Below are 27,570 nucleotides of genomic sequence, written 5' to 3' on the forward strand. Positions count from 1 at the left end.
CAGAAGCCATGATTATAAAGTCGAGCGGAGCTTGAATGAGTCTGTGGGCGACGTCCCGTCTGTGGCAAAGCGGAAGAAACATCCTCGACGATCTGCTGCCGTCGGAGACGACGATTTCATTGCCAAAGTCGAGCACATCGTCGACGATGACACGACGTCGACGTCACCGTCGATGACGGTGACGTCGTGAAACCCTAGATCGACCGAGTGGCTGAGGAAGGCCCTATGTGTCCCAACAAGACTCTGTAACCGCCCACAAGGCCAGGGTGACGCAGGAGTGGATGAGCGGCAACGTGCACAGTCACATCACGCCCGAATTCTGGCCGCCAAACTTCCCGGACCTGAACCCGCTCGACTAAAACGTGTGGGGCGTAGTCGAGAGGGACACTAACAAACACCCACACAACAATATTGACTCTCTGAAGTCAGCCATCAAGCAGATGATGGTCAAGATGGACAAGACCATGCTGACCAAGGCCTGAGCCCGGTTCAGGCCGCGCATCGAGGCCGTCATCGACGCGGAGGGGGATTCATCGAGTGAAGTGTGCTCGACAGGTCGCCATCAGTCACCCCAGTTCCAAGCTTCCATCCAATGTACTGACTTTTGCCAAAAAATTAATGTTTTGTGTGGAGCACATATTGTCTTCATTTATCGTCGCCACCCTGTAATGCGAGAACGGCAGCCATTTTGGCATACACATTTGAAAAGATATTGTTTTCTTTCTGCATCTGAGTGGTGCCGCGATACCTTCACAGCCTGAGCCGACCAGTGCAGTGGCGCTCGGCTGTGCCCGGCGGCAGCCAGCGCCCAGCGATCGTAGCCCCGGGCGTCGTGACCTCACCGGCGCGGCGTGACCTGTCAGCGGAGGGCGGGGCACAGTACGGGCCGGGGTGGAGGTAGGGCAGGGCGCTCGGTCAAATGACAGGGCCGAACGAGACACAGTCGCTTTTCCAGCTTGTTTCGTTACTAAGCGAAGTCACGGCGGACTTCTTAGTTATCGGGCCAGCCACATCCTGATGGAACGAAGAAACGGAGGCAGTGGATCAAAGATCAAGACGGACACGGAAGACAGCTGGAATCTTGCATGGTAAGTACGTTAGTTATAATCGCCGTTCTACAGCCAGACGTTTCTGAGTTTCACTGAGAAATGGCAGAAATGGGAAGGGGAATATTTCCGTTGAAACGGTGATACAACTTAGGTACCATATTAATTGTCAGTGATTTTTTTAGTCCTATTGAGCTTATCATAGTTACGATTTTTAACACTTCGCTAAGCTTTTTTACCTTAGTTATTATACGTAGTAGGTCTCATCCTATGTCGGAAGTTTTTGCCTTCTTATCCATTCCACCAACAACATTTGATCACACAAGACATCTCTCTGCAGGATAACCGCGACAACGCTGGTCTACCTGCATAGCGCAGCTTGCATAACGAGTATGAAATGTGACGAGCTTTATCATTATAATGAACTGCAGAGTACAGATTATGCTTGCTTTTGTGGCTAAGCTTCGCATCAGGTTTTGTGCCGGCGCTAACCAGCCTGCGGCTTAGAAAGCAGAGCCGGCTGCAAAGAGTGTGTGTGATGTTGGCTTAGGTATACAAGACATGTTCGCTTTTAGATAAGTAATACGACAGTGCGCGTCTCTACCGATAATTGACGTTTCGACTGATTGATAGTCACACAAAATTGAGAGGTTATGACAAAGGAGGAGCAACGCGTATCGTGACCGTCTATAATTTTGACCAAGGAAATTGGGCACTGCTTCTCCGGCCGCGTTTGCATTGTTTTCCGGCATGTTGACACTTTGACAACTTACGACTTTTCGACTTTTATTTACGGCGACACGATAGGGAAATTTTCCAGAAGCATAGTGATTCGTGTTTTAATCCCTTTTTGTCTTGTTTTGACTGCTTTTGTATAAATAAGAGAGGCTGGTAGGACATGTTCTCGTGCATCTCTCGACTATCTCGCTGTCGTGGCCGGTGGCTGCCGTGCGAGTATGTGTTTATTTAGTGCTGGCATTCGTGCAACAGTTTCCTATAATATCCGTCACATGTGGTGGCGATCGGGCGTCATTTCCCGGCGCGTGGCACCTCGCCGGGGACCAATTACGGCCCGTAATGAGGCAGAGTAATGAGGCGACACGGGGCGTCGTGACGGGCGCCGGCCCTCTCCCACCGGCGCCGAACCCCATCGGCAGCTGTGTGTCGCGTGCCGAACCGTGCGCGGAGGAGTGTGAGAGAAGTATACCGACTAAATGAGTCGTCGTGACGGCTCGGTCTCATCAGGAGGGCCTCACGATAGGGAGGGATGGACACTGGACAGGCTGCGGGAGATGCATGCTGGATAAATGAGATCACGAGGCGAATGTCATCTGGTAACCGTTCGGCCTGCACGATAGATAGGTAATACTTTTACGGAATGTAACTGTTTTCGTCAGCAACAATCAAAACAGAAACGAGCCTGAAAAGAATGCATTGTACTCACTAACGGAGTTAATTCGTTTAGAGTTTCAAACCCATGTTTATTGGCAAATGTGTCAAACGACTCAAAGATTGTTACTTTTCATTGTTGCTTTTCATTATCCTTCGTAAAAGCGGCGTATTGCGTGAGAGGCTTCATCGGATCATCACTCATCAATGCACATCGCACAGTATTGCTCAACCCATCTGCACTCCCAGTCTGGAGTCTGAACTCTGAGCCGGCCGGACGCACGGGCTGCAGCGCGAGCAGCGCCTCTTGACGCCCGGCCGCCGCCGCCGCCGCACGAGAACGCCGAGACAGAAAAATGCCAAAACCGGTAAAACGGGTCGGTAAGCGGCTTATGAAGCCGGCCGTACACGAACAGGCCTCGCGAATCATCCGCACGCCAATCTGCCGACTGCAGTGGACTACAGTCAGACTCTGCCGGCCGCTGTCCGAAATAACACTGCAGAAACACGCCCGGCAAAATAAACGTGCTGCAAAACAAGTGAACCTTTCCACTGTTGTAGCTAAGAAAAGGAAACGGAGATAATTGTAATAACGCTTATTTCTCTGGTGTTCCGTGTTCGGCTCACAATATATTCGTTAGAAAACATGAAGAAAATGAAAAGTTTCTTTTCAAATGTGTGACGTGGCAATCGAAGGTCCGTATAATCGAGATGACTGAGCGGGCAGGCGGAATACCATGGATGCTGAAAATTAGCGCTTGGATCTCGATGAATGGTGGACTTTCTCTCGCTGTGCTTGGACAAGGCTGAAGTCTACATAAATTTGCACTATATGTTTATCACATGATATGCATAGTTATTATTTATTATGCTTGCGATTCATGCCTACAGTAGGTATATTTTAGAGCATCTTTATATTATTTCTGATAAAACATTTTGTTGATATATGTTTTCTGATAAAACATGATAAAGTTACAATACTACATGTCATCGTTCTCCATTGTAGGTAACCCTTTCACATTTCAATGAGTAAATATCGCACTTCATAGCACGGCACATGACTGGCTGAAGCTGGGTAAATCCAAGGCGCGCTCTTTACAAGTCAGTTTTCCTGCGAAAGACCAGGGGAACAACTATATAGGTAGATATTGAATGGGTGGGTACCTACTTTGTCGTCACATACGCCTCAATCAATTTCACTTGCCTTTGCCCGTTATAATGTGTTGTTTCTTTTCATTCCACAAGCTGTGGTAATCAGCTAGCTACGTGCTTTTTCAAAGCATTGACAATTATCTGATTCCCACTAAACAGTGTTGTTACGGTCACGAGTAGCACGTTTACTGTCATAAAACCATCCTCATCAATGAGGAAAACACGGCAACTTCACCGGCATTATGGTATATGACGGCCGCTGGCTGCTGCGGCACCGTGACAGAGCAGACTGCAACAACCAGGTCTCCTGCATCGGCCTGACGTTGAGACAGACGACCGGCGTCATCTCCACGATTTTGACTCGGCCCGGACTTTCATAAGTGTCTCATACCTATGAAACTTGACGCACATGACCAACGTCTTCCGTATCAGTGAAATGCCGACTGCGTCAAGCGTTTTTCCCAAATTGACGTAACGATGTTCTAGCGTCTTTTGATGCAAAGGCATGTGTACCGGCCGACCTCACCATTTGATAGCCTCATTCCTGGTCACTGCAGCATCGTCAGGGGAAACCTGAACCGCAACATTGTGCCATCGCAACCGGTAATGCCATTTTTTCGCCTGTCTTCGCGTGGAGCTGTGCTGGAAGTGCCGGGGGAGCAGCATCGGCCAAAGACCCCTCAAGGACAGCGAGTCTGGCGGCGCTGCTGGTCCATCCGCGCGGCGCGGACTTCTTCAAAGCTGGAACACACGCGGGCTTATCGCATTCTGCGGCGGCTGAGGAGCGTGCAGCGCACCGCGAGTGGCGGACCTGCAGGTCGCTGAGTGCGCCGCGCAGCTAAGACTCTTCTGCACGGCGGTCACGGAAGGCGGCCACTCATCAGCCATCGCGGCCAGACGCAGTCACGGACTCACAGTTTCGTGAACTTTTCACTGTTTTGATATTTTCGCACAGGCTTCGAAAAGTGACTGTAATTTTGTTCAGAGTCGGAAAAGTTAATCAAAGGTTAGATAGGTACTGCCGTTACAGCGGTTTTGCAAAAGGAGGTGATGGGTTTAAGACACTGAAATGAAAAAGCCGAGATGAAATTTATTGTGTAGGCTGTCATTCTTTTCGATTGGTTGAAGGCGGGCTGAGCCACCTGACACCTCGCAACTTTGCGTAAGGCCTCATATGCGACGTTCCCGTCTATTTCCCAGATATTGCACGTCTTCTTATCAAAGAAAGTTGCGCTATTTTGAGCGAGTTCTGTCCGTTTCATCTCTCCCGATATGCGCAGCGCTCGGCCGGCATAGGCGCCATCTGTGGGAGGCCGGAGCGGCCCCGCAGGTGGGCCGGCCCGTCGGTCGGCGCGCGGCGGCTGGGCCGGCGCCGACAGCCGGTTCCTGACGCCGTGCAACCGGTCGTCGGAGGGCGGGCGCTTTTTGTCTGCGGCGTGTATGAAAGATGGCGGCGATTGGCCGGCCGAGCGGCGGCCTTATCGGCGTGGCCAGCCTTGGTCCGCCGAGGGCCGGCGGCTTTTTGCTGTGGGCTGCCGGACAGCGTTACCTCCGCACCGTCACCTGTCAGCCGGGGATGCAGCCGAACCGGGAGAACGCCTCCGCCGGAAAACAGGAAACGAACTCTGCGAACTACCAGCCAACGACCGGGGTTGTTGGGAATAGGCAGGTATGGTATAATAGGCAAGACGCACCTTCGACGCTGATGTTGTTGACGGATCGTTCCATTGCACTGTTTAGCGTCCCGAGCTGCGGAACTTTGGAATTGTAAGATCAGTACCTACCTACTTGGTGCCAGGAAACACTGTCATTTGGATTGGCTGGACGAAGATATTTGAGCAGATATCGGAAAAGGCAATCACGGTACATACCTATAGTGCGTTAGTATCGGCTGCAACTAGAGTTGCAAAATTTCCCTACCGCACTACCGGCATGCCGGTAATTTTTCACTACCGCAGGTTTTTTCGTGGTATTTGGCATATCCTGCCGGTAGCATGCCGGCATTTTTGATTTTGCACCAAAAAAAAATATCAGCATATGATTCAAACTTTGGACACTAAAAGGCTATTGAATTGTAATAACAGCAATCTTAGCCACTGCAAAATACATTTTGTGGTAGAAGTTCCATTGCTAAGGGTAATTGTACACATGAACCTCAGCATTTCACAGGTTTGACTCTAATAAGAATTGTCAAGAATCTACTGTGGTCTATCAAAGGAAGAATACTCATTCATGTTGCAAAAGCACAACCAATTAGTAAGTCTAATGGTAGGTAATAGGTATAATACAATAAAATAAATTAATGTTAATGGCAACATTCCCTAGGCAAAAGGCAGAATCAAAACAACACAAAACACATTGTTTGTGGCCTTGAGTCCTGAGATGTGGTCTGAGATACTCTACAAAGAATTTGACACTGAAAATCCAGCTGAAAAGGCAGGTATTAGGAAGCCCTGAGCCTAACTTCGGTCCCAAAATGAAATAAAAATGAATTAAACTGGCATTTTGTCTTATCTTTACAAGAAAACACAACATGCAGACCAAATGAATACAAAGTGGCGCAATATGATCAGCTGATCAAGCAACCAAGGATTGACTTTAAAGATCCTCCGTCCCCTAAAAAAAGGATGTAAGCTGATGACGTAATATTTATTCATATGCCCTTTTGGTTGAATTACTCAAGAGAAGTGGATTTTCTTGTAGTGAATAACACTCACAGTGTTGATTTTATTGGATTTTTATATCGTGTTGGATGATTTTTATCCAAAAAAATCATTCACGAGGCAGTAGTTTGCAGTCCTAAAACTTTTTTTGCAGTGTTTTAATCAGCTAGTTAAAAACTGTGTTATGGCGCATCTGTTTCGATCCTTTATAACCTTGTGTTTGTTCCCGCGTTTGAGATGGGAGAGGATATTATATCGTTTTTATACATATTAATTGGTGACTTCTCAGGACAAGTGAGTTATTAACACATATTTTTACATGATTCGTATCTTACTCACGAGCCAACAAGCCATGGCGGATAGGAAAAAGCAGATGTTGATCTCGCTTCCTCAGTTAGGAACATGGCCAAATCTGTAGTTTTTTTTTATATTGTGATTTATGACTAGCTATATTTCATTTTAGGGCAATGTGGAAAATAAGAACGCTTGTGGTAAATGTGATTGCTGCTCACTGTGCAGTCTTCAGGAACACATTTCAGTAATTCAAGTTCTTTTTGACCTTGCTTTTTTAATTTTTGATGAATGTGTGTAGGCATTTTGTAGGCAATACCTCTTTGATTACAGGTGATATTTTAACAGCTGTAAACTGGAATTGAGTTTCAAAATTGTGGTATTTGTGGGGCCAACTCAGCCAAAATCAGGCTGCGAGTTTTGGTTGCCAAAATGTGGCATCTCATGTAGGGGTAAGCCAGAATCAAGAATGCAGGTTTTTTAGTATGCCGGTAATTTGGCGGTGTTTTTGCTTGGGGCGTGGTAGCATGCCGGTATCCCAGAAAAATTTTGTGGGGCGGGGCGGTGCCGGTAGCAGCCCATAGGGAAAACTTTGCAACTCTAGCTGCAACTGTGAAATTAATCAACAAAAAACGCTTGATTCAGCAATCGTCTTTCTAAACCCTCGCCGGACCTATTGGTTTTCTACATAACTACGCGCCGGCCGAGGGGGGGGGACGGGTACGACCCCCTCGCCATTTCACCCCTGGTGGAGCTAGCGCATCGCGGAAAAACGAGCGTATGCGCCGTTACGAGACGCAGAGATTGATACCCGATTTGAAGGTCCTAGGTCACCGGTAGCCTCTGAGGTCAGGCAGGTCAAGTGCTCCAAGGTCCCAAGGTACGGTTCCGTTTTTGGCTACTGCTAGGTACTCTCATATCAATCGAGTAAAGTTTCAAGGTGTAGCTAAAGCAAGCCTTTGAACTTTTTCTGAGGTAAGGTCACTTGACAGTTGACGTGACCTGGTGACCTGACCTTAAACGTCCCATGTCACAGCCCCGCCATTTTTGACATATTGACGAAAAACCTGAGGAGAGAGCGTGAAAACGCCCCCCCCCCCTGCACCCAGCATGGCGTGGGTTAACGAGCTTGCAAAGGAAGTGAATTGCAAAAAACGATCTTCAACTGAAGTTAACTGCAAACATTTGACCAAGGTCGACAAACGCAAGACAATGCATTTTCATTTACAATCTGCCGAATCTTATCGTAAATTTAGGTACCTACTGCTTTTTTCGACATTTTCTATTTATTTTTTACACCAGGGTAGGCAGTCGCTGTGGGGCCCGGGGCCCCTATGAGCTGACCCCCGGGCCCTTCTCGGCTGTCGCCCCTCCCTGAGCGAAATCCTGGGCCTTGTTTCATAAAGCGAGTCCGTAACTTACGCAGGTTTTTGGTCTTGTATTGCAAGTGCATGTGATTTGTGAAGCGATAAATTTGTTTACCATTCTCCCTTCTATTCTTGCTTGCAATATAAATAAATTCAACGATTCAAGCTAACGTTATCGCTTCACACGCACTTGCAATACAATAGACCAAAAACCGCCGTAGGTTACGGACTCGCTTTATGAAACGAGACCCAGGGGCCAGGGCACGCAGGGGTGTAGGATCGCAAAATAGGTTGGGGGGGGGGGGCTGAACCACGGACGCCGGTGGGGGCGGCGACGAAAGGTGCTGCCCGGGGGGGGGGGGAAAGGGAAAAATCAGCAGTGGAAAAGGTGTTGACCGGGGGGGGGGAGCATGGACCGTGGTGGTGAAAAGCGGGTCTATGACTTGAGTGATATGACTTAATCTCTCCCCCTGGATCAGTTCAGGCTTATAAAATAAGGCGAAGGTATTTATATTCCGGCTCAACGTTTTACAACCACATGTCCACATTTATGCAGTGTATGTTCCCGCTCTTTTTAAATGCAAAGTGATGCCACTAAACGGTATATGTATGCTCTTCTTATACTTAACCCTCGCCCCGCTGGGGGGGGGGCAATTTGCCCCCCCTGTGTTTTTTCCTGAATAGCAAGAAAACGGCGGCGCTGCGCCAAATTTTCAGTACCTTACCGGGCATCAATTTGACACCTTCACACAAAATTTCAAGTCTTAGGTCACCTTATAGGTCAGGGGTTATTGAGGTCAAACTGAGGTCATGTTCGAGCAAAAATGAGCAAAAAACATGAAATCTTGAAACGGTCACAAAAGCTACAGTTACTAAGCAATTTCAAAGTTCTTTATATAGTCATGTAGAGAAAAAAACGGCGCTACAAAACTGCAATCTCGGATTTTAAAGTTTTGAAATTTTGACCCCTAAAATTCAAAAAGTTGATTTTTTAGAAAAACGCAAAAATCCCAAAAGTTTTTTGGATTTCGAAAAAACGGAATATATATGATAGTCCCTGCGCTCTTCCCAATTTTAAGATCAATACCTCTTTTTTTTTGGCCAAGTTATAGCGAAAAAAAAAAAAACGTTCAAAATTGATGACGTCAAATTTTTTAACTCAATTTTTGGCAATTCTAGAGCACGAAGCGCAAAAAAGGACCACCATTGAGCTCCCGTGACGAGCTGCATGGAATAGATACCCATTTTATGCAAAAATATCAACTTTGAAATTTGACCTTATTTGACCTGACCTTGATCTGACCTTGACCTGAACTTGACCTGACCTTGACCAGAACATAATCTAAACTGACCCCAAAGGCTGACTGACCCACAAAATCACATTTGGCATATAAAATGGACCATAAAACATGCATCACATGATATTTTCATATTGTGACCCTCAGTGACCTTACCTCTGTGACCTGACCTGGTATCAGTGACCTTAAATAGCAAAATATGTGTTTGACAAACATTACTCCATCGATGATTTTCAATGAAAAGCACTTTACTCAATTTTACAACGCATTTCTTGAAATGCCTGTAAACGGTGAAAATTCTACATTTGACCTAACCTGTGACGTCATCGGTTTGACCTAGGTCAATGAAATTGGGTCACAAGGTAGTTCCCTGTTGGGGCTATCCAACGCCGTTTGCTGCTTGTCGCTATGTTCCGTGGTTCTCGAGATCTTGGGGGGGGGGGGGCAAATTGCCCCCCCCCCCCCAGCAGGGCGCGTTGCTCGGCAGACCCCAACGGGGCGCGTGTTAAGGCTGATGAGAGATTCAATTTATTGATTGATTCAGTATTGATATTCCTATCCCCTAGTTTGGCAAACTGTTTAAGGGGCTCCTTAGAGGGACCCTCACTTTCCTAAAATCTAGGTACTCATTTTTCACCAATCACCCACTTCATTTCGGAAGAATCAAGTTTTTGTGTACCTTAAGATTGTAGACTGTTTAATGGCTCCCTTTTGGCTGTTTCAGGGACCACCTCGACTACTTCTAGGGCCACGATAGCGGTATCGACAAAGTAGGCGATCGTGATCGGTAAAGCACAGAACAATTTCTGTTGTAGTATTTCGCAAAACCCCCGCATTCTGTATATCATTGGAAGCATAATTTTATTTTTTAAGTTGTAGGTCGTGTAGCCACACGAATACTCCCAAAATGCAAGAAACAATTGCAGGCACGTACCTAGGATTTGGCCGGGGGGGGGCGGAGGCAGGGGCGTAGCCAGGATTTCCTCCAGGAGGGGGCCAAGCTTACAGGGGCCCAAGGTAAACCCCCTCAAAATCCAAAAAGTCATCGGATTTCACCCACTATTTTTTGGAGGGGGCCCCCGAGGGGCCCTTACGTTACTTTTATTGTGCCCCTTACCGTACCTACTTATGACACCGCGATGGGGGCCCTTTTGGGCTCCAGGGGGGGGGGGGCATGGCCCCTATGGCCCCCCTTGGCTACGCCCCTGGGCGGAGGATCCCGGGGGGCCTCCTCTCTACAGGGAGCCTCCTCTACAGAGGGCAAGGGAGCATCTAGGCGAACGTTTTGTGTGTGTGTGGGGGGGAGGGGGTTACAGGTTGGCCGACATGCCGGGTCTAATGGATGAATTCTGACGACCGGGGGAGGGGGAGTGAGTATGTCGAGATCAAAAGGCATTTTGATAGATTGATTTCGTCGTTTCGAAGATGAAGCTTTATCGTTATAAGTCACTCGGCTCAGTAGTTTTAGTTAAATTCACCTATACAAGTGCGTCGCCACGGATTTCTTACTGGGGGGGGGGGGGGGGCGTATCGACCGACTTAAAAACCCAGAAGTTGATAGGGTAAGGTGCCTAATTAGCGACCCCCTTAATTTGAACCGTCGTTGCTCACGCTCTGTGGGTGCCACTGTATTACTGGCTTGATTTTCGGAGAGATCGTTCATTTTTTCTATTAAAATATAGTCATTTTCTGCCCCAATATTCACTAACTTATTTGTAGTGAGCATTCTGGCAAACCATTGCAAAAAACGCTAATAGGGAACTCTTCCCGATTAGCGACTGGGGAGGGTCGCTAATAAGTCTATGGGTTTCCCCATATAAAAAATGGCAAAAAATGCGACGCCTGAAAAGATGAAATATGATCTCAAAAAGGTAACCTAAACGCAAAGCACTCAATCACTCGAACAGGAACGTCTATCCAACACATTTTGCGTAAGTAAAAACTGACAGAGGCGGATCCAGCTCAGAGGTTTGGGGGGGGGGGGGCAAACCATAAAAATTTATCGATTCTTTCCATGCATCGTCCATAGGCGTAGGGGAGAGTGGGGTGGGTTGTATCAGTTTTTACTCCGAGACCCATAACCTCGTAACTATCCGTGATAAACTCATTATTTACATACCATCCCCTTCCTTGATTCTTCTGCTTTTTTGTGCAAAGTAACTTTTCCGCTACCTCTACCAGTTTTTCTTCTACTGTCTCCCGAATAGAACAACGTTTTTGATACAACTTGCCCCATGGCTTGGGTGAGTTGTATCACATGGTGGGGTAATTTGTATCACTATTTCACGTTTCAGGGAGTGTGCTTGCTACTGGTTTTGAACATAACAACAACATTAAATGGGGTTAATACAATGTATAGGTATGCTCAAAGGCTTCACTTTATTAGACCAAACTTAGGTCAATGCAATCCGAACAAAACATCAACAGACTAGACGCAAAAGTGGCCCGTTAAGAGCAAAGAAGCCAACACATTGTGCCGAAATGGAACGAGCATTGACTAGCTACCTGCAAACGCGAGCCAGGGCTTAGCTTTCGCGATCAAAAGCAACATACCCATACATACATACATACATACATGTTACAACATACCCCACCCGGCTCTGATACAACATGTACCTAGCCGCCATCTTGGAAAAAACATCCTCGTGCTAAAAAACAGCGGACAGCTGGAGAAATCCGTTTTCACTCACGCAGCCTTAGAACCTACCCTCACCACCGCTATGGAGATCTTTCAAATTCGTGCACATCTAAATGCCCAGAACACACATTTTCTTACAACTTATTTTTTTAGAATGACATTAAAAAAACATAAAATCGGCTCTCACCTCGAGACGCGTCCACTCAGCCACAAGACAGAACAGGGAAAGATGGCGCCCGGAAAACCTCGTCGGCTGGTTGTGTCGCGAGCGCCATCCATTGGATAAGTTTGGCACAATTCGCCCTGATACAACTTGGACATGATACAACTCTCCCCGCTCTCCCCTAATGTTAAAATCATGCCGTTTGGGGGGGGGGGGCAAATGCCCATTTTGCCCCCCCCTGGATCCGCCACTGAAAACTGATCACGTGATGCACCGAAGGCGAAACGAAGGCGGAAACCCAAATTTTGCGGGCTATCTCGTATGATATTCGAGGTCCGCGCTAAATTCGGCACCCCTGCAGTCGGTGACGACATTTGGCATTCCCTGCCACACATTGCAAACTTCAGCAACACCTCATTTTCATTTCTCTCTTTTCCCCTTTCTTTCCCTTCTTAAGCTATTTGCGACCATGTCAGGCGCAAATAGGAAATATGAGTTGCGACACATTTTTAACCGCCATGCTGTGCACAGTTGAGCGATTCACTATGGGAAAACGGCAAACAATTGAAAAAGGAATGTCGATTCAGAATAAAAAAGGTGCATCATCCTAATGTGCATCGCTTTTCATCATAGAGGGCCCAAACAGACACGTTTTGGATAAGAAAACCGTCATTTTTATTTAAACTCACCTGAAACGATCAATAAGATTACCTATTGATTGGTGTAAGAATCGGAGGCGTGGAGCGCCGAGAAAATTTGCAAGAGCATTTATCAAAACACAGCTCCAAATCACAAAATTTACAACACTTTTAGCAAATGTTGGGGGGGGGCTGACTGGCAAGTTGGGGGGGCTGACCAGCCAGTTGGGGGGGCTGAAGCGCCCCCAACTGTATAGGATCCTACGCCCCTGAGGGCACGTGCCTGGTCGTATCCCCCCCCCACCATCGTCGTCTGCGTTATGAAAAAGGCCCCGCCTCGCCTGTTCACGACGAAATGAATCGAATGACGCTTTGCCACACTGAAACCGGCCTTGTGTGCCTCTTCTTTGATAGTTTCCTACCTACATATCTATGTACAGTTACACGTCCCATTTCCAAAGAATACCTAAGGAAGGGGGACAAAATCCGCAATGCGCTTCCCACTAGTTGATAGCTAAACAGTCCTTTGATGTGTAACAATTTTATCCTTTTACTTTTTTACAGAAATATTGAAATAAATGTTTCGGGTTGGTGCTCAGTAGAACATATCAGGTGATAATTTAGTCCTTTTAGAAATTAGTGACGGATTCTGAGCGTTTGATATGCTTGATATGGCAGCAATATTTTTGACAAATCTAGCGCAACAGTTACGTTCATTTTACGCTGTCAGCTGCTTATGTATGGTTTCATTTATATTTTTGCGAAATTTCATTCATGAAAGAGAGCGAACGACTTTACTGACGTGAGTCTCTGAACATTATATTTTTCTTGGGAATCCATTCTGCTGAATGCCGCGTCGCCCGCAGCACGGCGCGCGGTAGGGCCTTGGGCGCGCGGTGTCGCGGTTTTCCGTTTTTTTTTTAATCGATTATGGAAATCTCATTACAATTAGTGAATAAGTAAGTTTTACATCATTTGTTAGTAGCTTTGCATTTACTTTGAACGTTGTAGTATTTTCAACTCGTTTTTAAAAGCCTGCGGTCATGCTAGGCTAGCCGCCTCGGTAGGTAGGGCCCAATCAAGATTACCTACTTTCACTTTACTACTCCATAACTAACAGCCAATAACAGCCAACATTTTTGGGATTTCAACAAAAGCCTTATGATGCTGCATGATAAGAATGTTTTTGTATCCTCTAATTTGACATAAGAGTCCTAATTAATTTCGCAAAGTGACGCTCATGCACCGTCATGGAAATGGAATGTGAATGGGTAGTAGTAAGGGTAAAGAGATACCATACTCGTATTCTTTGGAATCAAAATATGGAGGCATCAAAAGATTGATTCTTTATGACCATATTTGGTCATAAATGCAGACCATTTCTTATCATATATGATCTTGTTGATTTTTATATCAGTCGGGCACACTGTGGTAATTCCGTTCCATATATAAAAATGTTTCTATATTTGGAAACAATGTTCCATATATAGAAACGCTTGTTCCAAATATGGAAACGCTGCATTTCTATATTTGGAAACGGTAGGTGCACGCTCACCTGTTTGACGATCTTCGCAAGCTCTGGCGAAATTTCGCACAAAACGGTTACCACCATGACCAGTGACAAGCCAACATTTGAGTTTATAATCGCAAGGAGGTCCGAAGAAATCCATGGTGGGCCATGGTAATGACGACGATTTGATTTCCGGTTTGTGTAAAATGTAGAAGAAATTGTGAATAAGAGAAAAACTTCCATTAACCCGGCAGGCGGTGGGCCTACTAGCCACCTTCCGCGCGGTGGGGGGGGGCACTTTTTTGCCCCCCCCCGTATCTCCGAAACTACTGGACGGATCCGGAAAATTCAAACGGCGTTCGATAGCCCTGTCAAATTTGTCGAGGGAAACCAAATTTCATTGACCTCGGGGTCACCGATGACGTCACAGGTCAGGTCAAAGATAAAATGTTTCACCGTTCACGGGGCTTCTAGGGAAAGCGCTATAACACCGAGTAAAACGCATTTTGTCGAAAATCAGCGACAAGGCGTCAGTTGTCTAGTACATATGTTGCTATTAGAGGTCACTGGTCATACCAGGTCAGGTTACAGGTCAGGTCACCAAAGGTCACCAGGGGTCACCACATGAGCCCAACTTTACTAAGGTTACGCGATGCATGTTTTATGGCCAGTTTTTCATTTCCAACTCAATGGTGTTGGTTATAAGACCATCAGGTACGGTTTAGGTCACTTTCTGGTGGAGGTCAGGTCAAGGTCAGGTCAAAAAAGGTCAAATTTCAAAGTTGATATTTTTGCATAAAATGGGTATCGATTCGATGCAGCTCGTCACGGGGAGTCTAATGGTGCTCTTTGTTTTGCGCTACGAGGTCTAGAATTGCTAAAAATTGAGTTTGAAAATTTGACGTCATCAATTTTGAACAGTTTTTTTCGCTATAACTTGGCCAAAAAAAGAGGTATCGATCTCAAATTTGGTATGTAGATAGAAGGCGATAGGGGCTATCACATATATTCCGTTTTTTTCGAAATTCAAAAAACTTTTTGGATTTTTTGGCTATTATATTCAAAAAATCTATTTTTTTATTTTTGGGGGTCAAAATCCAAAAAATTCGAAAAACCGAAATAGCAGTTTTGTAGCCCTTTCAATTCCACACCTTTTATGTTAGAAACATTTTTCTGTATCTCTAAAGCTGTAGGCCTGACAGCTCTTCCCGCGAAACCTTTTTTTGGGTCAAAAATGGCAAAAATGACGTCACTCTGACGTCATTAGCGGCCAACCTATCATAGCCTTTGGAAAAATTTTTGGTCACCATGTGCGCTAGCTGCTCCCGGGAGGGTACTGAAAGTTTGGTGACGATCGGCGCAGCGGTTCTCGAGATATATCGAAAAAACCAAAGGGGGGGGGGGGCAAAAAAATGCCCCCCCCCCACCGCCTGGAAGGTTAAGGTTTCCCTTCAAATATGACATCCAGAACCTGATTTGGGCTGATTTTTGGCAGAATATTGGCTAATTTGGGCTAAATAGATGTTTTAAGTTTTGGCGAAATTGACGTGTCATTTTCACCTGAGTGCTTTCTTGTTGCCACTAGATGGCATTCCACCATCTAGAAAGTTATATAACGCATCTTGCTTTAAAATAAATCGTCCGGAATGATCGGTGCTTCTGAGCGTTTCCATTTATGGAACGCAGCGTTTCTACATTTGGAAACGTTTCCAAATATAAGCAACGTTTCTATAAATGGACCGGAATTACCACAGTGCGCCCGACTGATATGATCTTGAACAGAAATGCGGGAACTATCTACTAAGCAAAATAATATTGCTCCTATCATAACAGTTTGAATTATATAGGTAGCAAAAGGCAATCAACGAATTGATTCACTGTGAACAGATAATCATAATATTGATTCCCCATCAGCTGGCTAATCAATTTTTTGAGTCACACGTAATGTAAACAGATATGCAGCAATGGCTTCCAAGAAAACAGCATTTATTTTGCTATCATTTGCATTTAGTAGCATTCTCATCACCACAACATATGCCATAGCCTTGTTGCTCTTTACCTTCACTACATTTGATAACAACCAGTAAAACGCCTTTTGGGCGACCAACGGAGCGAGCGAGAGGATGGGCCTTGCACGTGCGAAATTGCGAGGGGGTACCTCCAACTAACTTGTGCACTGCACCCTACTAACCGGTCTTTAGCGATGTGCCAAATTTCAGCGCAATCGGCCTAGCCGTTCTCGAGATCTGGAAGCGGCACACTGCACGTGCGCACGTGCAAGCGGGGTCCAAACTGACTTTTGCACGGCACCCTACTAACTGGCCCCCAACCGTGTACCAAATTTGAGCGCAATCGGCCCAGCCGTTCTCGAGATCTGGGAGCGCCCCCTGCACGTGCGCACGTGCTGTAGCACCCCAACCTTAACACATGCAGATGAATTATCTGATGGAGACCTAACTGTGTACCGAGTTTCAATTCAATCGGCCCAACCGTTGTGCCGTTCTTGAGGTTGCAATTTTGGGGGTTCTTAAAAAATGTCCAACTTTACCACGCGCCACGTGCGGTGGTTGGTAAGAACGCATGGTGGCCATCACACCACATAACTTTTACGTCCAAGTGACATTCAGTAAAGAAGACCGCTTGTCAATCGGATGTCCCGTTCCTAAGATATTAGCTTTTGAAGAGCGTTCCCACGGCCGGCCGGCCGGCCTACTCAGGATTTTCCCTTAATTCAGTATGAGACTCCGCTCGCTTCGCTCGCTCCGTAATTAACAATTTTTTTAAATGTCAAGAATACAAAAACATAAGTAACAGGTGAAACCCTTACAATAAACATAATTGCATAATAACAACAAAAGGTAAGGGCTTAAAAATTTAAATTTGTTATTTTAAACAAATACCTATTGATATGTATGAGATTCATGATACAAAAACAGCATACACTGTGATATTCTCAAAACAGCTTTGACGTGATGGAGAGTGGCTCTGTCTTTTTGCCATTTACAAGGCCAAAGTGAAAATTTCTTGGTTTGGATTGGAGGTGACACTTTTTACGTGCCTTCTACATTTTTCTACCTATTTAAACACAAATCTCACCATCATGGGCCCTTTTTCAACCGTAATGATACATTTGAAGTTAAAAGTGTACCAAAATGAATCATAAGATTGATTCCATGCCCATTGCCCATATATAGTCATGGCTTCTCTTACCAGAATCAAATTATTGATGCCTCCATACCTATTTTGATTCAAAAATCTAGTTTGCCCAACTGGACTGGCAATTCCTTATTAACATACATTAGATATGTATCTAAGATCCTGTATTGACAGTGGCACTTTCTGTTGCCACCTATAGAGTTTATCAGAGTGTAATGCACATTTCCAATAAACAGTGACAGTGACTGAATTTTGTTACAGGTGAGACCATACAGTACAAGATTAGGTATATCATACAGATTGAAGAGTTGCCAGTCACTACCTACCACGCCACTCTGAGTTACTGCCGACCCAGCCTGGCAATAGACAGAAAACACAGGCGGCCTCCACGGCTGGTATCGGCTGCAGGATGGCCAGCGGCGGTGAGGGTTCGGCCAGCGGCGCGGCCGGCTCGGCAGGCCAGCGGCTGACCCTGGCCCAGCGGGTTGAGGTCATCCAGCAGCGCAAACGGCAGGCGGCCTCCCTGCCGCGCGCCAGGAAACTGGAGAAACTCGCCATCTACTCGGGGTGTAAGGTGAGCCACCCCCCCCCCGCTACTGAGCTTCACATCGAGCCATCCACAGTCGCTGTCCACTCTTGGCTGCTTGGTAACCCTGTAAGAGTTTAGGCCTGAAGTTTGTGCCATCCCTCTCCCACTGGGCTATAGGTTGAGCCCCCTGTCGCCTATGGCCAGCCACTCTGAGCTGTGTTTATGCTGGAGAGCCTTTACTTGAGCTGTGCGACTATTTTTAGATGTGTCGGTGCCCGGTGGACGTGGTATGATCGATTGTCTTTGCTGACTGTGCGTTGTCGAACACAGTCGACGAGCTGTCCAGCAACTCTGCTTTACAAATGCACTCCAAGTAGAAAAAGCATTGGACTCTAGCTTGTAAAAAGCAGAACGATAACCTTAAAAGGAATGTTGGAACTTAGAAGTGCACTTACTACTAGTCAGTTAGGTACTCTGTTGCTGTTCTAGCAGGCCCCGCTAATGCGTTTTTCGTTTTTAGTTGTTAATTTTGCTCCCGCTTGCCCCTTCCAGCCGACAGATGGCTCTGAGTGCAGCTGTAACGGCTTCAAGAGCGCGTCCGGCCAGGCGCCGGCCAAGGATGGCGTGGAGCCGACGCTGCAGCCGTCGGCCGCCTGCCGCTCGTGCTCCCACACGCTGGGTGAGTGTCCCCCGCAGCTCCCGTTTCCTGACATTCTCGGTCCCGCTCTCCTGCACTCATGCCTTCGGCGGGTGTTACGCCGTCCATTACCTCCCCTCTACTCTGTCCTTGATGGGGTGCCGCGCCTCCTGCTGCTCGCGCTTACACACGCTGGGTAGGTGTCGCTCCGCTCGTTCCTGTTCACACTCCTCTCAACTTGCACTAGGTGCGTGTCGCACCGCCCATTCCCCCTCCCCCTCAACAGCTGTCCTGGGTGGGACCGTATCACGCCGTCCATTTTCCCCTCCTTTCTACCCTCGTTGAGTGACACGTTAGATGATGCAGCTCTACTGTGCATAAGCAACACTGGACTTTGTCCCTGGCGTTCGCAAAATTGTGTTTAAGGTAGACACTGTATTGAGACGAAACACAATTACTGTCTAGTGTGTCTGAGGTACGCCACGCTGCTGCCTCTCAGGACGCATGATTCAGACGCTGCTCTCTGCCGCAGGTACGCACATGTCTGAGCTGGAGAAGAAGGGGGACGAGCAGCTGAACCACCTGCTCAGCATGTCACTGGACGTCGAGAGCCTCTTCTTCCTGGTCCAGAAGGAGGAAGACACAGACACCAAACAAGTGCACTTCTATCTGTTCAAGGTAAATAATTTACTGGCTGCTGATGACGTGTGCTCAGTATGCTGTTGGCATCACTTTGATAGCATAGAAACGTGTGGATACATAATATGCTCCTCATGGACGCTGTGTAACCTTTGTGTTGCCTCCCTGTTAACGGTCGTTCGACCATTCTTACGACCGTCGGACCAAAGCCTTTCTATTGTCCTTCAACTGACCGCATTACTGTTGTCTGACCCCCTGGCATGCATCTTTCTGGCAACTGTTCCCACATCTGCCTACCAGCTGCTGTCTGGCAATGGTTATGGTGTTGTCTCTTAGCGCTCTTTGACAGTCCAGTGTCCGCTGTTAGACTGGTGTCTGACCCCGCCTTTCGCCTCCCGGAGTCCGGATGGAACGCTGTAACTTGTCTTATTATCTCGAACCAACGTTTGTATCTGACCATCCCCGACTAAACGTTTGGTTGCCTGCTCTCTAACCATCTCTCCCGTGCCCATGCTCAGCTGCTGCGCAAGAGTATCCTGCAGATGACTGAGCCGGTTATCGAGGGCCCGCTCGGACGACCGCCCTTCGAGACGCCCACCATCGCCAAGGCCGTCTCCAACTTCGTGCTCGCCAAGTTCAGCTCCAATCCAAAGGTGCGTGCGAGATGCAAGGCGCACCAAGCGTCGTCGGACAGTCAGTGCCGGCGACCGCCCACATTGGCTTCACCGTATGGACATTGAGCGATAATTGTGCTGAGTTTCGTAAGTTCTCAGGACGGTGATCCGTCTTGTGTTTTGCTTGCTTGCTGGTGAGTCGCTGCCAACTGGTGCATAACGTTATATGCACAATCAGCTAACCGTGGTCCGAGTCTGATGGCTCCCTATCTTTATCACCAGGAGCAGCAGCTGAACTTCGACCTGGCCAAGGCGTTTCTGCACTACCTGAACCACTGGCGATGGGAGACTCCCAGCGTGCACGTAGGCGCCCAGCTCAAGGAGAGCACCCTGTACAAGGTGCACTTCACCAGGTCAGTCCCACCGGTTCCACCGACTGGTCCCATGGCCACACGAAGCCGGGAATGAAGTCGGTACGTTTACCCTGTGGCAAAAAAGCCGCTCATTTGTACGAGGGGATTGCACTATGAATCACTTGATCATTGTATGTGTGGTCTAGGTTTCCAAGGATTAATGTCTGGCTACATTCAGACATGAGCTTGACGCTATCCATATGCGCTATCTGTTCGTGGCACTTGCTGATTGTGACCGGCGTTGTGACCCATTCCCACATGTGGATGAGCCTCTGCCACGTACACACAACGTGTGGGATGCTTACGCGTGCAGATTGTGACCGGTGTTGTGACCCATCCCGCAGGTGGATGTGCTACTGCCACGTGCCCACGATCTGCACCTCGATGGTGCACTGGGACCCGGCGGCAGTGTTCGGCCGGTCCGTTCTCCGGCTGCTGCTGCGAACTGTCAGCGCCCGGCTACTGCAGAAGATCGACCTCGACAGGGAGAAAATGGCCAAGGATAAGAGGCTCCTCATACTGGCACACATGCCCAGGTCGGTGGTGGGGAGGGATGGAGGGGAGCCTGCTTCGTTGACGAAGCGCCATGAGTTTCTTAGGCGTATATCGGACATATTTTGCTGTCAGCTCGGCTCAGCATGTTTTATGGCTGATCTTGCAGTAGTTGTTACCAGGCGTACTTCTTGATGCTCACGATGTTCTTGTGATTCACATGTTCACTATTTTCATCAGATTCCTGTCATTACTGGAAGAGGAGGTGTACGGCAACTCGACGACCATTTTCGATGTCGACTTCAAGCCACCGACTCAGCCGCAGAAACCCATAGGTAACTAAATGTCTTGATCAACCTCTTTGTGTTCTCCCGGTAATCTTGTGTGAGTTGTGTGTATTGACGATTATGCCAAATTTCTATTCTATATTAACGACATTGTTGATATATTCTAAGGATATAAATACATGAATCACCTCTGTAGCTGTGCTTCTACTGTTGCACTGCAGCCAACTGGTTCAGTCTCCGTCTGCCGTCCCCCTGACGCCGATTTCCTGTCCTCGTGCTCCCAGAGGTGAAGTCGGAGCCGTCCCCAGGTCCGGCGGCGGCGGAGGACACGGCCGGTCGCCGGCGGCCCGAGAAGCGTGCTGCCGCCGACGAGCCGGACCGGGCCGCCAAACGACCCCGGCCCGAGGATGATGTGTCCGAGGAGCAGGTGCAGCAGATCCTGGAGGCCATCGAGGACCCGAGCCGGCGCTCCGTCGGACAGGAGGTGGGTCCGGTGCCGGGACGCTCTAGCGGGGTGGGGAGAGTCCGGCCCTCTGGCGGGCGATCCATCCTTTGTTTGAAGTTTGATAAATTGCCACTCCACTCAAACTGTCAGTGACGTGGCGCGCAGCTCATACCCCTACAGCCTCAAATGACCTGCTCCATAGCCACTCATGTGAATTCTCACATTGGTTTTTACCACTCACTCACCACTCACTCAACGATCAGCTCAACTGAGTCCCACTTCAGGGTCTCCAGTGAGACAGGCATAATTATACCGCTCCCTCTCACTTCAGTCGTCTCATCTCTCAGCGACCCGCCCCGCAACATGCCAGGCCTTCCCAAACGGATCTTAGACACCCTTACCTCGTCCTGCAGTCTCTGTTCTTGGAGAACGCCGCCCGCGACGAGGCAGCCAAGGCGGAGGAGCGGGCGGGCCACATCAGCTTCCACGTGGTGGGCAACTCGCTCAGTCAGAAGGTCAGCAAGACGACCATGCTGTGGCTGGTGGGCCTGCAGAACGTGTTTTCCCACCAGCTGCCCCGGATGCCCAAGGAGTACATCACCCGACTCGTGTTCGACCCGTGAGTACTGAGTGGTGCTTCTGAGTTGACAAACGGCGTAAACTGCTCGGTTCTGGACATTAGCACTGTTCTGAACATTGGCACGGATCTAGGGAAGGAGGAGAGGATTTGAAGCAAATGGCCCCAAATCCAACCATAGGTCGGATGGTTATCAGCCATAAAAGCACGGAATGAATCCTTATGAGCTGTAGAAACCTAGCCGACTCGGCTTGTGCCGGTGGCTCCCTCAAATGTCTCTTTCTACATACTGGGTGATTTTTTTGCAGGGCAAAAAGTTTTTAAGCCTAGAGATAGCAAAACATAAAACAAACGCGAAAAAAGTATATCCATGTGAAAGGAAATTGTTTGTCATTTTGTTTTCAGGACCTTTTAGGAACTTCTTGGGACTCATTCTGTTGTGAAGCTCCGTGAAAATGGCGCACAACAAAATGTTTTCCCCAAAATCGCCAATTACTCCAGGCTTGCGTGCATTAACACTGTGCTAACTTCGAGCACGTTCTGTAAGCCTAAACGGAGCTCAAACTCCAAGTTTGTGTGTGCAAATGAAATGTCAGAATGTGCTTATTACAATGATATACATTTGAGCTGTCAGTTGATGTGTTTTCTGGTAACGCCATTGCTCTTTACTTTTTGCCCTGTATAAAAAATCACCCTGTAGATACAGATGTGTGTACGTCACACGTGCAGTGTCTGCCTCTGTGAGTATGAGTCACCCCTCGTTTGTCAGTGCCGGAATATCTGTATCCTCGCCGTCCTTCTAACACAGTGTCTCCATTTTGTCCGTGTCGGCAGTAAGCACCGCACCCTGGCGCTGGTGAAGAACAACCGTCCGATCGGCGGCATCTGCTTCCGACTGTTCCCCAGCCAGGGGTTCACAGAGATCGTCTTCTGCGCCGTCACCAGCAACGAACAGGTGCGGTCGGGTGACCTGCGCCCGGGGTGAGGAACATATTTGGTGCTGACAGACGTGCATAGGAAGTGGAGTGTGTGAGCGGGGAATAGACTATAGGAATCCGTCATAGCTGATAAATTTACAACATTTGGATGGAACTTTGCATATTTTCGCTACATGCAAGTGTTCATTGTTTTTAGTTTTCGGCGATTGTACCTTTGATATTATATTAATGAGATGCCATGACATTATTCGGTATGGTGTGTGAGCACTGAGCAGTCACACGCTATTCGGACATACTTTGGATTTTCAATCGTCTGCCGGCGCGTGGCTATCCGCGTGCCTCCCATGACTGACCTCTGACCGCCCCACGCTGCCCCGTCCTCGCAGGTGAAGGGGTACGGCACGCACCTGATGAACCACCTCAAGGACTACCACATCCGGCACGGCGTCCACCACTTCCTCACGTTCGCTGACGAGTTCGCCGTCGGTGAGTGTCCGGTGTGGAGACTGGAGAATTAGCGAGACTATACGGGATGTCACGGGACCGGCAGGGGTCCGTTCACGCACTGACCAGGGCACGGGCTGGGTGGGGCTGTCCCGGAACGAACGGTTGTGGCCGGCGCATACTTTCACACGCTGATACTGTAAGGCAAACTCAGCCATCGACAAACATTCATGTATAGAAAAGCTCCATTGACAAGTGTAATCTCGCAAACAATCGTACGTTCTCAACCAGATGCATGGTGCATGTAGGAGAGCAGTTAAGTAGATGTCGCCACCGCTATATGGGGTCTGTCCGTGAACAGAGTGGCAGTGACGGCCATCCAGCTGAAGCATGTAGCGGCATCTTCACCGACAGTCCTTGTCAATCCCGCAGGCTACTTCAAGAAGCAGGGCTTCAGCAAGGAGATCAAGCTGAGCCGCAAGAAGTACCTGGGCTACATCAAGGACTACGAGGGCGCCACGCTGATGGGCTGCGAGCTCTCTCCCAGGATCATCTACAGGGAGTTCAGCTCGGTCATCAGAAAACAAAAGGAGGTTTGTACGCGGACTGGCAGACAATCACGTTGGGAGGTGCCTGTCGTGTGGTTTGTGAATGGTGCAACTGATTTGGCGACTTGACTTATCTAAATGGTTTTAAAACAGCGGGTGGTACGATTCGCCTGTTATATTTGTTTACACAAGCTTGAGTGGTTAGTCTGAACTACTGTGATGCTCTATTTGTTATCAGTGATCACTGTGACTCATGATGACTAGAGATTGTTAGTCATGCCTACAAGCTTCTGGCATTTTCTCGAATCATTGAACATGTGAACGTACAATTCATCATCATGTCACCATCTGTTTGCTATGACGCTGCCATATGCACAGTGAATGTTACTCAATGTAAGGTATGCTGCGCTATCATGTTAAAAATACCTTAAAGTGACCATCCCACCTTAACATTAGTTTTGAGTTGAGATAGCCAAATTGGTGGCCATGGCCTGAAAATACCGGTCTGGGCACTCACAACATCGAAAAATGCTATAATTCGGAGATATGGAATTTCAAACTTGCAGTTTTCGGATTCTAAGGGGCTAATGCGTTGGTATGCCCCCTTAGAATTTGTGACGTCAGCGGAGATCTAACGATTTTTAAATCTTTTACTAAAACGTTTGGTAGCACGCGGTGGTATATGCTGCTTTGCGCGCAACAAATGCCGCACTTTCAAATAAAGTCGCTAGGATATAGCGGAGATTCCAAAAAGTAAAAAGTAAAAGTCTAATATCTTGAAAACCGGTGAATATTTTTCCATGAAATTTGGTAGATATTCGTTTTCGCTCTTTCTGAACCGAGCGACATCACTTTCATGTCAATTCATTAACTTTTTTGAAGGTGGGAGGGTCCCTTTAACGCTGGCGAATGCGTGGCTGGATCTAAACGCAACGTGCTTCAAAAATAGTATCAAATAGATACTGAATATGAATATCCGCTCGGAATTTCGTCGTTTTTTAACGTGATGGATGGGAAGTAACATTCTTTTTCATATACTATTTGACATGACAGACACCTCGGGAACACGTTGTGGGATCTGCCAGGTACTATTTATTCACTGTTTGTTCTTCGCTCACTCATGGTGTTTAGTTGACATTGTACCAAATCATTCGTCAACGTTTTTCAGATCATCAAGCGTCTGATCGAGGCTCGCCAGGCGTCCATCCGGAAGGTCCACCCGGGCCTGAGCTGCTTCAAAGAGGGCGTGCAGGGCATCCCGATCGACTGCATCCCAGGTGCGTTCTACGCCACTCGTCCGGCGTCCACCCGGCCGTCCGCAGAACTGGTTGAGAGGTTGCGCATACGATTGAACGCTTAGAGACGGCAAACGTTTTGTTTTAGCCTTCAGCGTCACTCTAAGCTCACTAGCCCGCCGCGCTGCCGTCTATCATTGTTCTATTCCGCGTTTGTGTTTGAGCCATCTTCCCTCGGCCAACCAATGCATCCTTCTGACGCTAATAACTACAACTCTGTGTGGACCAGCTCAACGTAACCAGTCCGACTGGTTTGCTGCCTTTCGGCCAAAGTATCGCTCGCCAAACAACCCTCCCCCTGGTGCGTTCACTCCCCACCCTCGCGCCGGATCTGCCGCACACAAAGTCGAGAACAGTCGGGAGATTACACAATCGCCCTTACTCATGCAATGTAGTATGCAGGCTGCAAACACACAATATTAGTTTCTGTCGTTTATAATTCTGAGTCGCCTCGACTGCCACCATTTCGACACCAGGACTGCCGGCCGGACCATGATACCGCGCCTCGACCATTATCATTCACCACCCTTGATCCATGATCTTGGAGTGACTCTGCTTCCGGCGTCCCCGACTAACGGCGTCCCCGGACCGGCGTCCCCGACTAACGCCCTCCCCCCGCCCCCATCTCCAGGTATCCGCGAGGCCGGCTGGAAGTCTCCGGACAAGTCGTCCCGCGTGACGCGCCACTCGGACGAGCTGGGTAACGCCGAGCTGCTGCAGGGCACCCTGCGCACCCTGCTGCAGAACATGCGCCAGCACAGCGCCGCCTGGCCCTTCCTCAGCCCGGTGGACCCTAACGACGTGCCCGACTACTACGAGTTCATCAAGTACCCCATGGGTAGGTGGGCGGCCCCAGCCGTGGTGATGGGGTGGACGCACACCGGGGCTCAGGGAGAGTGGTTTGCGTGAGGTGGAGTCTGGCTCTGCAAAACGATGCAAGATTTATCAAATGGTACTTTTTCTGACGACCATAATTGTGTGGTCTATGAACATGTCCGTTGAGCCTGAGTCAGTCTTTATCTACCTTACGTTTACGTTTGCATGAAAATATGGGTCTGTACTCGCGATTCGAATTCCTTACGGCGCTGATTTAGGGCTCAATGTATGACCAATGTCCGTTTTTCCCCGCAGACCTGGAGACGATGTCAAAGCGTCTGAAGAACAAGTACTACTGCCACAAGCGGCTGTTTATCGCCGACGCGACGCGCATCTTCACAAACTGCCGGATGTACAACGATCCCGACACGGAATACTACCGGTGCAGCACCGTGCTCGAAAAGTACTTCCAGAGCCGCCTCAAAGACGCGGGACTGCTCGACAAGTGAGCCGCACAAGTGAGCCCTGCCTGACCGACCGCACGAGGACGTACAGGGGGTCGGGGAGGACGATCATAGACAGCCGGGCAGTATGGCTTGTGCTGGGATATCCAGCTGTGCTTTCAGCTGGCTTTCGAATGTTTGTGCGTGGGGGGGGGAGGAAGGGAGGGGGTTCACGGATGACGCGACAGAGAAGCCGGACAAGTGTTGTCATACGCGACTGCGCTTTGGATGGCAGGCCTCGTCGCAGATCAGACGGCCGTGGAAACGTCCACAGGCCGCTGTGAGCTCTGACGGCTTGATGGGGCGGCATCATGGCAGGACGTCCTGTCTGTGAGTGACGTCATAGCGTGGGCGGTTCTGAGAGGTCAGGCCAACAGACTGTGTGCTCAGACACAGACCGTATGCCTTTATCTTCTGCAGGCGACCGACCACACTAACGCGACAGAACGTTGTGTAATGCTAAGCTAGCGTACACAAATGAGTCACTGCGGTAAGTTTCCTGCAGCTAGGTCATGCTTGTTGGATAGGACCGGACGGCAGCGTTTGAGCGTGCCGTCTCTTTTTGTCTATATAACCCAGGTCGTGGGTTTGCGTTCTTAGAGCGAGAGGCCGATGTAAGCTGAGCTGGCCCGGCATCTCATTACTGCCAACAGGCGCCATCTTTAGCCGAGACGGTTCAGTGTTTATTTTGCCGAGAAAACAGCAGTATCACCCGGTGCGTCCTCAGCTCATCATGCTACCATTGTAGAACTGACTTCTATTGTTAGCATCTAACAAGTTTCATCCTCAATTCATCGAAACTTTCCCACTTTATCACCAATGCCAATGTCATCAATGTATATAATTAGTTATGTAATTTAGTACGCTGTGTGACCGATCTCGTTTGTAAGAAATGTCTTATTTTGCCTAGCACGTAATACATTGTGGCATTTTTGTGTCAAACGACAGACAATACGTGTTTGTGCCGAGTGCTTGTGTTGCTTTTGCGGCATTTCAGTGCAAAGTCCCGTAGTCTGGTGCGGAGCGTATGCGAGCTAGCCGTCGGACTTATCCGTTCACAAACATGCATCTTGTCTCTACTG

The 27,570-nt window shown here is 48.3% G+C and overlaps 1 protein-coding gene across 4 annotated transcripts; it reads left to right on the forward strand.

Annotated features, from left to right (window-relative positions):
- Nucleotides 1-903: 903 nt before the first annotated feature.
- On the forward strand, nt 904-27,437 carry LOC122391875 (histone acetyltransferase KAT2A-like). 4 transcript variants are annotated; one of them, XM_043386185.1, is made up of 16 exons: nt 904-1,088; nt 17,573-17,885; nt 18,393-18,519; nt 19,010-19,155; nt 19,635-19,769; nt 20,013-20,143; nt 20,488-20,679; nt 20,876-20,970; nt 21,207-21,406; nt 21,781-21,986; nt 22,779-22,899; nt 23,269-23,368; nt 23,759-23,919; nt 25,043-25,151; nt 25,801-26,007; nt 26,301-27,437. In XM_043386185.1, the coding sequence occupies exons 2-16, from the start codon at nt 17,721-17,723 to the stop codon at nt 26,492-26,494; spliced, it is 2,289 nt and encodes a 762-aa protein (XP_043242120.1). In that variant the 5' UTR covers nt 904-1,088; nt 17,573-17,720; the 3' UTR covers nt 26,495-27,437. The 4 variants fall into 4 exon arrangements, with proteins under 4 accessions (XP_043242120.1, XP_043242122.1, XP_043242121.1 ...); XM_043386187.1 differs by having other exon boundaries at nt 21,231-21,406; XM_043386186.1 differs by lacking the exon at nt 904-1,088 and adding an exon at nt 6,507-6,544.
- Nucleotides 27,438-27,570: the final 133 nt, after the last annotated feature.

The sequence above is a fragment of the Amphibalanus amphitrite genome, unplaced genomic scaffold, assembly GCF_019059575.1.
Source record: "Amphibalanus amphitrite isolate SeventyFive unplaced genomic scaffold, NRLGWU_Aamphi_draft 000459F_arrow, whole genome shotgun sequence".
Classification (NCBI taxonomy): domain Eukaryota; kingdom Metazoa; phylum Arthropoda; class Thecostraca; order Balanomorpha; family Balanidae; genus Amphibalanus; species Amphibalanus amphitrite.

Bases quoted from the DNA above. Each gene is read 5' to 3' on its own strand.
- LOC122391875 (XM_043386185.1), top strand. From the start codon at position 17,721: ATGGCCAGCGGCGGTGAGGGTTCGGCCAGCGGCGCGGCCGGCTCGGCA. The intron at 22,900-23,268 runs GTGCGGTCGGGT...CCGTCCTCGCAG, and splicing joins CCGTCACCAGCAACGAACAG to GTGAAGGGGTACGGCACGCA. The intron at 26,008-26,300 runs GTAGGTGGGCGG...TTTTCCCCGCAG, and splicing joins GTTCATCAAGTACCCCATGG to ACCTGGAGACGATGTCAAAG.